Source organism: Mya arenaria, chromosome 13 (assembly GCF_026914265.1).
Source record: "Mya arenaria isolate MELC-2E11 chromosome 13, ASM2691426v1".
NCBI classification, from domain to species: domain Eukaryota; kingdom Metazoa; phylum Mollusca; class Bivalvia; order Myida; family Myidae; genus Mya; species Mya arenaria.
Genome location: NC_069134.1, coordinates 42,173,833 through 42,189,210, shown reverse-complemented (window position 1 = coordinate 42,189,210; position 15,378 = coordinate 42,173,833). Strand labels below are relative to the sequence as shown.

General features: G+C 36.5%; 1 protein-coding gene across 1 annotated transcript; it reads left to right on the top strand.

The window, feature by feature from the left end:
• Nucleotides 1-484: 484 nt before the first annotated feature.
• LOC128214397 (SPRY domain-containing SOCS box protein 3-like) lies at nt 485-4,699 on the top strand. Its single transcript, XM_052920839.1, has one exon. It carries the CDS (start codon nt 843-845, stop codon nt 1,536-1,538), a length of 696 nt encoding a protein of 231 aa, XP_052776799.1. The 5' UTR covers nt 485-842; the 3' UTR covers nt 1,539-4,699.
• Nucleotides 4,700-15,378: the final 10,679 nt, after the last annotated feature.

Below are 15,378 nucleotides of genomic sequence, written 5' to 3'. Positions count from 1 at the left end.
AGCATTATTGAAACATGTTTAAATATACTGATAATTTGTAAATGCTGTTTTCTTATGTTATGATTTTGTTGTGGTTCCATTTTTGTTTTGTTCTTGAAACTGTTATGGAAATGCTAATTTACATTAAAAATAAATCCATAAACCTCGGCTCTGTTTTATGAGAAATGATGATAAAATATTTGATTCAAAAACTTTCGGTACCAGCTGTTCCCCTTAAGCCACGCCTACCGTCAAACAAATACACCCCTACTATCGATGATTGGCAGGTGAACGCGCAGGGCACGCGACCGGCTCGCGACTGCGATTATTGGTTGTTAGTTCATTACGGTTCATTTGGTTCCCGTCATCAGCAATGTATTTAGCGAAGAGATTTACTGCGCATAGAACATCTGTGACATTGGGAACCAGCGAACCATTGTGCGAGAACCGTTATAAACCCGTTGGAAATCCGTTTCATATGTCACATTTAGAAAACCGCTGCAGAGGCTGTTTAACTCTATCATAAAAGTTATAATAATTTTGGCTTAACCATATCAGCTTTTGTATACAAACTCTTACAGACAATTAGCTGAGAAATATTTGCACTAGCATTAGCATATATGGATTTTCGCAGTAATTATTAATGAGCTCTGAAGCTTTCGAGCTGATATGAATCATTCATATCAGTAGCCGGTATACCAGAGTGGTAGAGCGTGCGGGAAATATTGACTTGGAATCAGTGTGTGTTTGAACAGGGAAGCAGAATGAGATTGGAGTTGCTCTGAAAATCTGCGAATCGATACATTGACGTTTTTTCGGAAGTGTCATCCTTTGTGGGCAGAAAGCATTGAGCGTTCGTCGCCATGGTGCAGTGTCATTCGGAGTTGGCAGCCCTTATGCTGCAAGGATGCGAAGACTACTGGGCTTGGAGCCGAAAGGAGAAATCCCACGAGGTAAAACTGGTCGGGAAGCGACGTGAGACGGCTCATTTCCATCCGAAGTGGTCTAATGGAACGGCCGGAGTGCGAGGAACGCGGTGTCTGAATTATGGAACCCATTACTGGGAAATCCGTGTTTCGCAGAGGTTGTTCGGTACCAGCATGATGTTCGGCGTCGGGACCAAGGATGCTTGTCTTCATATGGATTCGTTTGTGAACATGATCGGCGAAAATGATCAGAGTTGGGGCATTTCACATAAAGGCATAGCCTGGCATAACGGAAAAGGGCGGAATTTCACGAAGCCGTTTCGTGAAAACGAATCTACGACATTGGGGGTCCTCTTCGATTGGCAGAAAGGAACATTGTCGTATTTCAAGGATGGGGAATCGTTAGGGGTCGCGTTTACGGGCCTCAACTTGGTGAACCAAGAACTGTATCCTATAGTGTGTTCCACGGCAGCAAAAACGGAAATGACATTGTGCCGCCGACGGCGGATGTACCACAGCCTCCAAGACCGCTGCCGGGCCGCCATCGTCGCCAAACTAAAGGAAGAGAGACACGTAGACGCCCTTCCCATTCCGAACCGGATGAGATGTTTTCTGAAGGAAACTATGGCGTAGTTAAAAATTGTGTGAATGTGAATTAGTCATTGTTTCAAAATGGTGCAATTTATTTAACTGACTGACGATGGTGTGTCAGAGATCTAGTCTTTCATGATTGTAACATTTATTTTGTATTATTTGATTGTATTTGTCTTTGCTTATTTGTCTACTTTGGTTTTTCATACTAATGTGCTATATTATTTCAAATGGTTGGTTACGTAGAATTTTATAAGTTTTTGTCACAATATAAGTTTCATAAGCTTTTTTTCGATAGAGGTCGTTTTTTGTGTGTGTTTTCAAATTAATCATCAAAATAGTAAAATAAATAGTAATGTCATATATATTTATTATTATAGTATTCAACTTCAAAGGAAATGACGTTAATGAAAAACTTTTCTGAAAGGAACGTTTGACGTCAATTTTAAATTTTCAAAAAGCTAATTATCAAAATAAACCGTGAGAACAGCAGTTTTAACGGCTCGCGTTTGAAATTCCACACATCAGCTGTTTTCTTTGTTTCTTTATGTGAAAATTCTCTAAAACCGTTGCCTAGTAATTCAGATCAATACCCTGCTTCTGGGGTTTCAGCTGTCGTCTGCGGCTACTGATCAATACAAAATGTCGTCTGCCCATTAAAGGCGATCGTCTGCTACTGGGTGCGATATTGATTAAGCCGTGCCATCTGGCATGAAATATCATCTTTTATTCTTTTTTTCGAAACAATGAATTTTCCCTATCATTTTTATTCAACTTTTCATAATCATTATAATTATTTAAATAAGACATATTTTGAAATGTTTTGTACTGATTTCATTCTTGTTAAAATACGGTTTTCATGATAAAATTATTACACAGCTCATACGAAAGCTATAAATACCTTGGTGGTATAAATTCTTCTTTGAGAACTCTTTGAATGCATTCTTATGTTTATTTCTGTTAGTTTTACCTGTAAATGTTTAAACCCCTCTCACATACATGTATATAGTTCTAACTTGTAAACGCGTATGATGATACGGATAGAGCGAAGTCTGTTCATCAGAACAACATCTTCCGTCCGTAGGATGAGAATTCTAGTCAATCTGTAAATATTTCTGTATATATTGCCATGGAAACGCATGTAGTTTAGTAGTGTATAAATGTAATATAAGACAGACGAGGTGCTATTTTTGATTCGATTTCATGTAAATAACTTAACAAATTTCTTTGAATTGACGTGGATGTATATAACACACACCCTAATCAGTCTTATCTTCGGAATTTCAGGTTTTCGTGCAAGAGTTTAAACTATTTTTAGAGTAACTTATAACTTACTGCACACAACGTTGAATTTTTACTTATTTTCTGTTAAAAAAACTCACGAAAAGTAAAATCATGTACATTTTTCAAACAAAACGTTAAATTTTGAAATTACCTGCTTAAAAAGGCCAAGAAAAAATATATATTAATGAAATCAAAATTTTAGTATGAATTCATAATTTTCAGCACATACAATGTGCTTAACCGAATGTTTTTTATGTAAATAGCTTTAACTGCATACATGTATATATTTGAATCATGTTATTTATTAATGTATTTATTCTGTAGCGTAGTAGTATAGTCAGAATCTCGGTCGGAACCGTGCAATATTAGAACCAACTGAATTACCATGGTTACCATGTATGTAATTTCAGCCAGCGTTCTTGTACATAGTATGTTTTTTTCCTCAAATTATTGAATATTATATGTGTATTACCTTTTTGAAAATATAGATGCTCAATTTGTTCGTGTTTTTCTCCTTGGTCGTTTTATTACGTTATGTTTATAAATGTACTTACATTTAAATCTTAAAATGTTCTTAAACCATGTATATTCATCTTTATACAATGTCATCCATGTACTTTCTTAGATATTATATAGATATCTAATAAGTATTGGTACAAATTAATTAGCATCTTTACTTATTTTCATAATTATTTGAATACATTTTTTTTCTCAGTCATATCTTTCTGTATTTCATCTTATTTTCAATCTTTCTATATGTTTTAATTGTTCTTTTATTGAAATATTGGTGTTGTTAAATATAAGAAAATGTTCGTAACATGACGTTTGTCATGACAGTGAGGAGGAAATGAGTCTCAGAAATGTAGTATAAATCAATAAATGTTGTTTGTAGTAGAATTTAGATAATATTTTTCTTTGATAATAACTGAAAACATATTTGTATCTTTGCTTAACAACTTGAGAGAACGAACATCGATATTTCAGGATTGATTTTTTTTCTTCTTTTTTTCTATTTTTTCATTCTTATTCATCAGAAGTTTGGCAATGATAAATCTAAATTTATATTTATCATAGCATCATCGCATTAGTGTACGAAAAAGATTTTGGAAAAACAACAATTTTTATGATAGTATTTTGGCTGGTAAATGACGGCATTATGAAATCGAAATTTCACAGAACCCAAAACTTTGATTATGTCTTAAAACAATTATAGCGTTCAGACAGTGTTCATACATGTTATATCTGAAAGATTTTTTTTATACATTTTAATACACTTAAAATAATCATAGACCAGTATATTGGAACATGTATGTCAATTCACGGACAGGAATCCAGGAGCTTTATATATTATAGTTAAATCGTGCAATGTAATATTATATAATAAAAAAATATATTCCCTAACTAGATTAGCAATTTTCACGGACACTGAAATCCAATCTGTACATAAAACATAACTATCGATTTATTTTATCACTTGTATTCATTATTATTTAAACAAACTTTATAATATATTAACATATGAAATATGTACACTTTCAACATATATTTAGATATATTTTGTTTAGTCGTCTATAACAGGAAAAGGGCCTTCATTGAAAAATGTCTTACTTTGAATACTTACTGTATACCCCCATAATTGTCAATTTTAATTTTGATAACCCAAAATCAAAATGTCTCTTGGGAGCAATGGTCAGTCAAAACTTGTTGTCTTCACAGCTTTTAAATATATGGCTTAAATCATTGTGGTTTATGTCATTTTCAGTCAATGTTGTTAACTATTCGTGTATATGCTATTTATAATATTTATTATAATTTATTGTTGGAAATGAAACTGAAAGTTTGATAGCGAGCAATTTGAACAAAATGTATTTTTAAACTATTGTGTTCTCTGTATACATGACTTGCCAAACAAAGCGGTAATAAAAATCTACATGAAATACTGTTTTCTTGTGTTTTATTGTCCGCCATAGCATTAAAGCTGCACTTTCACAGATTGACACTTATGACATTTTTTTTACTCATAATCACCTGATTTTTGCATCTACGCCTTTAATTTAGTCATATAAGATGACTCACAATTTATCAGATCTCAATTGTTTGGGAAACTGCTGAAAAATTAGTTTTTCGTAAGTGCGTTAGTAATGCTTTATCCATTATGATAAAATATCAATTTTCGAACGTAAAAGTGTAAATCTGCGATCTGATCTTCTGTCAGAAGTCTTATATCACTGGTTTCCAGACATTTACGACAAAATTGGCTCCATTTAAGATAAAAATAAAAAAAGTTGCCAAATGGCCAATCTGTGAGAGTGCAGCTTTAAATACCAATCATAATTGCCTTGTGGAACATGGTAAACATCACTCTGTAAGGCTCAGTTTTACAAACGCTTTGGTTCAGACTAAAAAAGGCAAAAAATTGCGAAAAACAACACATTAAACGTCATTCGTTTTACAAAGTATATGCATGTGTGTTGATGAAACATATTATGGTGAAATATACAGCAATTTTCACCATCCATTCACTGCACTCAAGACTTGAAACCGCCCGGCACGGGTTGAATTCACAAATGTCATTAATTCACTGCACTCAAGACTTGAAACCGCCCGGCACGGGTTGAATTCACAAATGTCTTGAGTCGGTATTTGAAACTTAAAAAGCGAATTTTAAAAAGTTTCGAAGCATCTTTAATATACTTCTATTGGTCAAAACTGTGTAAATTACTGTAAAAGGTGCACTCTCACAGATGGGCAGTTTTTACTAAATTGTATTAGTTTTTGTCTCGGAATCAGCTGATTTCGGTATCAATGCCTTCAATTCAGTCATAAAAGATGATTCACAATAGAACAAGTCTTAATTGTTTTGAAAAATGCCGAAAAACTCTTTTTTTCTGAAAGCGTAAGTAACGCCTTTAGCGACAAATATCAATTTTCGAATGTTAATATGAAAAATTGCGATATGATCTTTTGTTAGCAGTCTGATATCATTGGTTTCAGATATTTACGCAAAAATAGCCCATTCCAAGACAAAGAATAAAAAAAGATGTCCAAACGGTCAATCTGTGAGAGTGCAGCTTTAAATGTATGCAGCAATGTTACCCATTATTATCTAACAACCAAATAGCAATTTTACGATGAAATATTAAAAGATGTGTAATTTAGAGTGTTTAGTAGTAAACTCAGATCCAAGACGTTCGTGAATTCGGGCCCTAGAACCTAGTCTCGAAATCAGCTGATTTTGGTATCAATGCCTTCAATTCAGTCATAAAAGATGATTCACAATAGAACAAGTCTCAATTGTTTTGAAAAATGCCGAAAAACTCTTTTTTTTCTGAAAGCGTAAGTAACGCCTTAATATCAATTTTCGAATGTTAACATGAAAAATTGCGATATGATCTTTAGTTAGCAGTCTGATATCATTGGTTTCAGATATTTACGCCAAAATAGCCCATTCCAAGACAAAGAATAAAAAAAGATGTCAAAACGGTCAATCTGTGAGAGTGCAGCTTTAAATTTATGCAGCAATGTTACCCATTATTATCTTAATAACCAAATAGCAATTTAACGATGAAATATTAAAAGATGTGTAATTTAGAGTGTTTAGTAGTAAACTCAGATCCAAGACGTTCGTGAATTCGGGCCCTAGAACTATTGTCTAATTTGAGAGGCCCTGAAAACATGCCCTAGATGGAACTCGATAACTATTAACTAACTATTGTAATTTCTTGTCAAAATGATAATTTAGAAACATCGCTCCGTCTGTTGCCAGAATGAGCTTGGAAAATGGTTTTCATAATTACCACATGTTGCAAAACAAATACAGCAAAATAATGCAAACGACGTTTAAAAACGCTTTATTAAGTCATTTGTAGCAAAATATATGTATGTATGTATGTGCACAATAGTTATGATATATTTGATATAATATAGAGAAAATTCAGGAACACTAGCTAATAAATTGCTTGAAAATACTTCTTGACAATCTTGACGAGTCCGAAATAAGTATATATGTATAGATATAAAATGAGTCCATACATATCAGGACCGGCATATAAAGTTATACATGTATGGATAAAAACATCCGGACGGTTTTAGAAGCGAGTATAATCATCCGTGGACGAATTTGTACCACATTTTGCACATATTTCCACCCTGAATCTGCGTATATTTATATTAGGTTGTATCGTCTTAAATTACAAACAATCAAACCGTTACTCGAGTTTTTAGTTCGGTCCCGTGCGTTTTCGAGTTATCGCCGGTCGACTACAATGACATACACTGACGTCAGTTTGAGGGGATACGGGAATTAGGCCGGGAACATAGGATGTACAATGCCTGGTCCATAATGAAGTCCTCCCATCGGATATCTCTAAAATATAAGTAAAATGCTATCAACCTAAGGAGCGGGAGGTCAATTGTTTGAGCTCCTGACGGTGTTGATTCTGATATTGTCGATTGCTGACCTTAAAGTTTGTTAATTGAATGGCGCCGATTAGCTCACTGCCAGGCGCCGCTCGGCATATCAGATAACACCCGGGAGAAAAAACTGTTAATTGAGGTGTCTCATAAGTACAGCGAGCTTGCTCTTAATTGAGAAAAAAAATAACTAGAAAAATGTCATTTCAGAGTTAAAACACTCATTCAATCTAATTAAAATCCAACCCTAATACAAATTGAAATTCGGGTCGTTCGAAACATCGGTTCCCTCGAGGTTTTGGTTCGGTCACCCCCGCGTCCTCGAGCGTTCGCAGTTTTTACTGTACATGCTTTGGAAAGTATGATCGTTAGCTTAAGTCAGATATTGTACACTCATTAAGACACTATTATATACCATAGTGATATTATTATAGATTTCAGTACTGTCGACGACTTTGCAAGATTTCAAACACTCTTTCGTCATAAACTGAAATACTGAATATATGGCAATTGAATGTAAGCATTCGTCCCTCGAATTAAAAAAAAAAACACACAGCAACATGCAAGTGGGAGTCAAAACGGAAACCTGTTTGTAACATCGCGGTCTCGTCATTTGCCACCTAAAATCTCCACTTTTTTGTATATGGATTTTGAGGGTTACTAAATAAATTGAACAAAAACCAAAATTCTAGTATTTTCAATGATTAAGAAATCTCGCATAACCAAGACGGCAGTGTCCCTTTAAAGCTGCACTCCAACGTTCAATCTGTGAGAGTCCAGCTTTCATTTAGCATTTCGTATGTCAACGCTGGCCTTATGATTTTTGTCGAACAAGGGACATAACTGTACAATCATTAGACATGTTTAACACGTTTCTAATCCCCTTAAACGTTCGTTTAAAAACCTCAAACTGGGAATTCTGTTATCACTCATGGCTGGTATTCAATATTGGTCTTAATTGGTTCTAGAACGATGTAACTAATCGGATTACTTGTTCTAAATAACTGACCAATAGGGTGAATGAAGTCAATGATGTATGACTATAAAATTTTCTTCAATTGAATATTGAATACCACCCCTGGCTTCAATTTCTCGAAAGTTCTTAAACTTTACAAGCTTAAGCTTATTTCAGTAAATTGATTATTTAAACATGAGTTTGTCATGCTTATGATAAAGTTAGTTTTCTTTTTAAATCCCAAAATCCAAATCCAAATTATACCAAACCAAAAATAGTGAGTTAATGCAACAGTCAATTGTAAATACGCCCCCCCCCCCCCCCAAGTCCGGGTGTATACCGGGATAGCCGGGGAAATGGGCCGTGTTTTTACCTTTCAGGTGGCCCCGCAGTGCTGAGTGAATGCGGTCCCTGGGTGCGGGGGCGCTTGGCGGGGATTTTACCATCTGTTCGTTTACCCGGGGTTGGCTGGTCCCCGCTATTCCCCGGACCTGGGGTGGGGCGTGGTTACAATTGACTGGTGCATAAGCTTAATACTGTTCAAATGAATTTAAGATGTGTCTTGAGATATCCCGGATGTTGTCTACCTACCCTTGTTTCTGCGTGTCCGCATCCATTATAAATTTTGTAAACACATGGGCATGCATCTCCAGGGAGTCCGATTCCATTTCAACGCCCACAACACTGAAATCAAGCATATCGTTCATATACTTAGGAAAATACTTTAATTAACAAACTGTTTTGAACACATATACTAGTAGTTGAACTGAAAAGCTCGTTTCCAGAGCATTGCAAAGTCAACGCTATATTTGAACGTGCTACCGCTTAAACATACATTCATTTATTGATGCAACACATTTGAAAATTTCTTATGCGAGCGGCTTTAAACGCTTTCAAGTAATTATTGCATACGTACTTCACCATGAAATTGCAAAAAGACCTCTCACCATGACCTTGCAATGCGACCTTTCACAATAACCCTGCAATACGACCTTTCCCGACGACCTTGAAATACGACCTCTCACCATGACTTTGCGAAACGATCTCTCACCATGACCTTGCAATACGACTAATCACAATGACCTTGCAATACGACCTCTCACCATGACCTTGCAATACGACTAATCGCAATGACCTTGAAATACGACCTCTCACAATACGACCTCGAAATACGACATCTCACCATGACCCTGCAGTATGACCTCTCACAATACGACCTCTCACCGTGACCTTGCAATACGACCTCTCACCATGACCGTACAATACGACCTCTCACCATGACCTTGCAATACGACCTCGCACCAAAACCTTACAATACGACCTCTCAACATGATCTCGCAATACGACCTTTCACCATGACTTTGCAATACGACTAATCACAATGACCTTGCAATACGACCTCTCACCATGACCTTGCAATACGACCTTTCACCATGACCTTGCAAGGTTTATGATATACCACAAGGGCATAGTGTTGCTTTAAATGTTCAGCCGGCTGATTTCTATGTGGGGTCGGGGCATATCCATTTCAACTACATCGATGGAGGTGCATGTTGGCGTATATTTCCCACAGGTAAATACATTAAAATGTTCGCCGATTTTTTAACATTCTAATTTTTAAGATAGAACATTTATAGGTGTGGGTTTTTATGCTTTCGATTTTTCGAAAAGAAAGTGTAGGCTGTTGCCTGCATGGGCTATAGCAAGCTACGCCCCTGCAGTCCTAACACACATCGTTTAACTGGCAAACGATATAGACCTTATTTACAATATGCCATTAAATACATAAACTAATGTAAGCGGCATTGATCTGTATCAACGGTATGTCTAAAACCCAAAGAGCTTTCGAAATCATACCTGTTTTACGGGCTTCTTCGAAATGATCCAGGCGTATTGACACTGTACAGGGTATTCCCAAAACATGCGTACAAACTGTTTCATTATTTGTAGTTGAACGACGCTTTATTAATTTATACATGTAACTAAAATGCTAGCCTTGCTGTCATACAAGATCCGATCAGGCAAGTAATAATTCCTTACTTTGCTTGCTTGAACGGACTTCGTCTTATTGTTTAAACATGGTTTCATAGGAGGCTTTGGCCATTTTTAGGACTCGCACAAAATAAGAACAACTTACAATAAGAATAATATGTAATCATACCTTCTTCTGCGGGCCCCTTCGAACTGTTTAAACCAGCTTTTATATGCAGCCTTGACCTCGTATTCCTTGATTCGTCCGTCCCCGTCGATATCCATGAGGTTAAACGTGGCCTTCGCCGCGTATAGCTCCTTCTGCGAGAGCATGGCGACTAACACTGACTGAAAGGGTTTAAGAACATTAAGAGATGTGTGTATAGTGTATACACAATAAGAATTCTCTGGGTATAAGCCCCTCCCCAACCCCGTATTGAATTATTTTTCATTTTCAAAATTGAGTCGGGTGTAAAAAATAACATTGGAATTTTTTAGAGACTGTGCAACGAGTAACAGAAATTTGAGTTTCTACATACCGCTTACAACCTGTTTGAATACCGAGTACCTAATGTCTGAAGTATTGCTAGTATACATTTACGATACCGAGTACCTAATGTCTGAAGTATTGCTAGTATACATTTACGATACCGAGTACCTAATATCTGAAGTATTGCTAGTATACATTTACGATACCGAGTACCTAATGTCTGAAACATTGCTGGTATACATTTACAATACCGAGTACCTAATGTCTGAAGTATTGCTAGTATACATTTACGATACCGAGTACCTAATGTCTGAAGTATTGCTAGTATACATTTGCGATACCGAGTACCTAATGTCTGAAGTATTGCTAGTATACATTTGCGATACCGAGTACCTACTGTCTGAAGTATTGCTAGTATACATTTGCGATACCGAGTACCTAATGTCTGAAGTATTGCTAGTATACATTTACGATACCGAGTACCTAATGTCTGAAGTATTGCTAGTATACATTTACGATACCGAGTACCTAATGTCTGAAGTATTGCTAGAATACATTTACGATACAGAGTACCTAATGTCTGAAGTATTGCTAGAATACATTTACGATACCGAGTACCTAATGTCTGAAGTATTGCTAGTATACATTTACGATACCGAGTACCTAATGTCTGAAGTATTGCTAGTATACATTTACGATACCGAGTACCTAATGTCTGAAGTATTGCTAGTATACATCTACGATACCGAGTACCTAATGTCTGAAGTATTGCTAGTATACATCTACGAAAGGTTTAAACAATGTACCCGCCGTACTTCAATCCGTCAAAGGACAATCGTCATTTCTGCAATAATTTCACTTTATCGAGCTACTTTAAACGAACAACATTGCCATAAAATATAGTAAACTAGTTTTTTTTCGTTTATTGACAGAATCGTAGTTGATTGAAAAAAAAGAGTATTGTTGGCCATGTTTATAAATCAGTCGAAGCTCTTCCCCCGCCCCCAACTCCACCCAAATTCCCCTCCTCCCCAATTCCCTGTTTACTAGTATGGTTACCTTATCTTTCTGTGCTAGGTAAAACTTGGTTTCGTTATTGACGAACTCCCACCAGTCAAGTTTCCCGTCGCCATCTTGGTCCATTAGCGAAAGCTCCCGAGTGAGTCGTGCCTTCTCTGCCGGAAGTAAATCTCCACGCCGATTGGTCAACGAGTGTCGCCGTGCACTGTGTCGTAAAAATTCAGCCAATGATATTTGCGCATCTGAAAAAGACAGCACTTTCTTCACTTCTTTCTTAAATAAATCAACAACTTTAGCTTACACATTTGTGATATCCCTTTTAACCTGTCATGTTTTATTTTTAAGGCAAATTAAAAAGTTCTTTGTTTCCACTGTTTCTCACATTTTTTTGAAATTTTGTTTGTTTCTCACAAAAATGAGGTAGGTAGGCATGACTTTTATTTGAGAACCGGGATTCTGTACAAAACCGACCTATGTCAGGGTATATCACTGTAGTAAAACAGATTTAAAAAATGGTCAAATTTTAACACTGTAGTAAAAAAGATTTTAAAAATGGTCACATTTTAACATGTTCAAACAAAAATGGCCAATTTTTAGGAAACAAAAACACACTATGGCAAAAAAACAACAGTGTAGGAGCGGGAGGAAAAAAGGGTCAGTCGGGTAAGTTGAAACTATGTTTTGTTTACGCCCGTTAGTACTCAAATTTGCACTGCAACGGCCCAAATTTCTCACAGATTCTTCAGCGTAACGCACTTAAGTATCTAAATTAAATATAAGTTTGTAAACAAAAAGTTTATCTTCTTTATCTCAAATATCACTTCCCTTAAAAGCATCTAAACTCTTAAAAATAGATTATTACACAATTTATACCTAAGAAAAAATGTAATGAGCTTGGTCCTGTTATAAGGGACATATGATATTTCGAGAAATTGGGGCCCGTTTGCGTTCGCAGGTACCAACCACAAACTTTGATATGATGAAAACTTAAGCCTAGTTTCTCTGCAGCAAGAACGTTTGCAGATCATGTTGCAGGTTACTTATACCCACACACAAACGTGAAGATTTAATAGCTTTTAAATAATGAAAGTGATGATAACCATGATTGAAGTCGATCCTTTCAAAGTCATCCGTCATCATCTTGACTTCGTCCGTCGTCAACAGAAGAGAAATATTGGCCTAAAAGAGGTAACATATTCTTGCAAACAATATATTTATATGTATATTCATAAATAGCGCTTTGTACTATCTATATAATATATAATAATTTTTTGATTATTAAAAAAAGATTTGAGTTGAAAAATCCGGTGTCAGTGTAATACCAATATTAAAGATTGTGCACACAGAGGTACAATGAAGTTGATACATTATACATAGAACAAAAGTAGTCTTACACAGTAAGGACAACTCCAGCCGATGTTCGAGTGGGCTCTGTCGATGTTATATTTGTCCGTCCGTGTGAGGTCTCCGCAAGCCTCCAGACACTCTCTGTGAAACACGCGGTCACAGACGCGGCACGGGTAAGCCTCGTGCTCGTGGAACACCGCGAATGTGGACAGGCAAATGGCGCACTTGCAGCCTGCTGGTACCTCGTACTGGCAGAAAAATGTTTTAATATATATATATATATATATTTATAATTATATATATAAGCTAAGTTCATACGTGTTATCTTGCCCATGTGTAGGGACTTACCAGTTTTACATTCTAAAATAAAACGGTACACATATGAATTGGATTGAGACCGTTTTAAATTATTCTTTCTTAAAAATATACCCCAAGAAAATGCACTTTCACAAGACCCATGGGTTGGGACATAGGGCGGGTGGTATAAAGGTTGGACGAACGCTTGGCGTGCCGGTCCATAGTAGAGAGTGCCTTGGTTGTCTATATAGGACGCTTCGATAAGGGCACAAACTGAAATTGTCGATTGCGTTCCGGTACTCATTAGTAGGTACGAGCTTGATATATGTAAGGAGTTCCCGGAAGCGCGGTAGGAAGGGATGTAGGGAGGCCGGTAAACAGGGGTTTTGACTCACGCTCAGCGTGTCGGTACTCGGGAAATACCTAATACTAGTACCTTTTTGTATGTATGGAGTTTCGGAAAGGCTACTATGACAGGGCCGGATGTTGGCACAAAGGGCTGCCGATCTCGGCAATCGTTCATTTACATTGTATATGCATGGAACTCAGGAAAGGGGCACTTTAGCAGAGTCAAGGGCGGGGAAGGTTGGGCGGCCGATGATGAAGTTCGACGGACGATCGGCGCTCATGTTTACAGTAATACGTACCTTGGTATATGTAGGGAGCTCTGGAAAGGGTACTATGACAGGGCCGGCAGATGGGGATTGAGGGCGGCCGGTGTAAAGGTTTGCAGGCCGCTCGTTGCTCCGGTACTCTTCCAAGGCGCAGTTTAACTCCTCAGCATCCTCCTTCCGTTGTTGCTTCATTCGTGTCATGAATCTAAAAATTGTTCAATTAAATGAAGAATAGCTTATTTATGGAGCCTTTAATCAACTATCTATGTGATTATTTTTCTTATAAACTATATATGTTGTGTCTGCCATATGATTCATTTTGTCATAATTCTCTTTCTCTGCCCCCGGCCATCGCGACCCCAGAATTTGCCTTATAAATTGCAGCTTATTTCTGTTATCACATATTTTTCTTTCAAATACTTTGCATAGGAAACTGACTGTTGTCCTTTTATTTGAAATTCGATAAAGATAACATGAGCTTTGACATTTACTTGTGCATATTTCTTTAATAAATCTGTCTGGAGAAAATAAACACGATATGTATTGTTGCATCAGCACATCCGTTTCCGTTGACTTTCCCTAGAGGTTTTACTATATTAAGTTTTGTACAAATTGAACACGAAAGGACATTTTAGCAAAGTAATATCAGTGTTTCTTTCTTGGATATTTTCAAAATGCGAAGGGCGGGATCGCGATGGCACTTACAGGATTCCATTTAAATTCACCATGTTCTCTGCATCTGACAGCACCAGTGCCGAATGACTTTACAATAAAGAGCACCCTTATTCATTAAGCATCTAAGTAAAAGTTTAAAATTAGTGGAACATATATTTTTAAGTGGAATTTAAAGTAAAATAGTAACTTGAATGTTTTTACATACAAAATATTAAGAAAACAATCAAAAATAATAAAGGCATATGAATAAATTTGGTAAAAAATGGACGGTATTTTTTATGAAGCATTCGAGATTTTCTGACTTTTCATTTCTAAACCCTAAAGACAAAAGCGCATTATTCTAGGACACATATCTCTTATTTGTTTACATCATGATACACTTATAATGTTATATCAGGAGTTCATTCACTTTCGCCAGGAACTTACTCGATTAGGACATCTCTTTGATCCGATTTTCCATGCAGACAGTGGTTGAAGAAGCCCATCACTTTCACTTTTGTCTTTGTGCCGTGCCATCTGGACCTCGCACTCTCCTGACGTCTCATCGCACTGTCTGCTGACGTCAATCTTCGATTTCCGATGCCTATATTCCGTGACGTCATAGTCTTGGACATTTTGATATTGTTTCCGGTTTCCGGTTTCGATTCCGGATATTGTTTAGTATTGTCGGATGTTTTAGCGCAGCAATCCAGTCAATATTCTGACTTGTGATTTTTAAAATAATTCCGCCAGTCTTACTTAAAATCCGAATAAAAAAATGCACAAATATTGCACGGTTTTGCGATATAAACACTTTCCAACTATGAATTGCAATGA

Excerpts from the sequence above, each read along its gene's own strand:
- LOC128214397 (XM_052920839.1), top strand. The coding sequence starts at position 843 with ATGGTGCAGTGTCATTCGGAGTTGGCAGCCCTTATGCTGCAAGGATGC.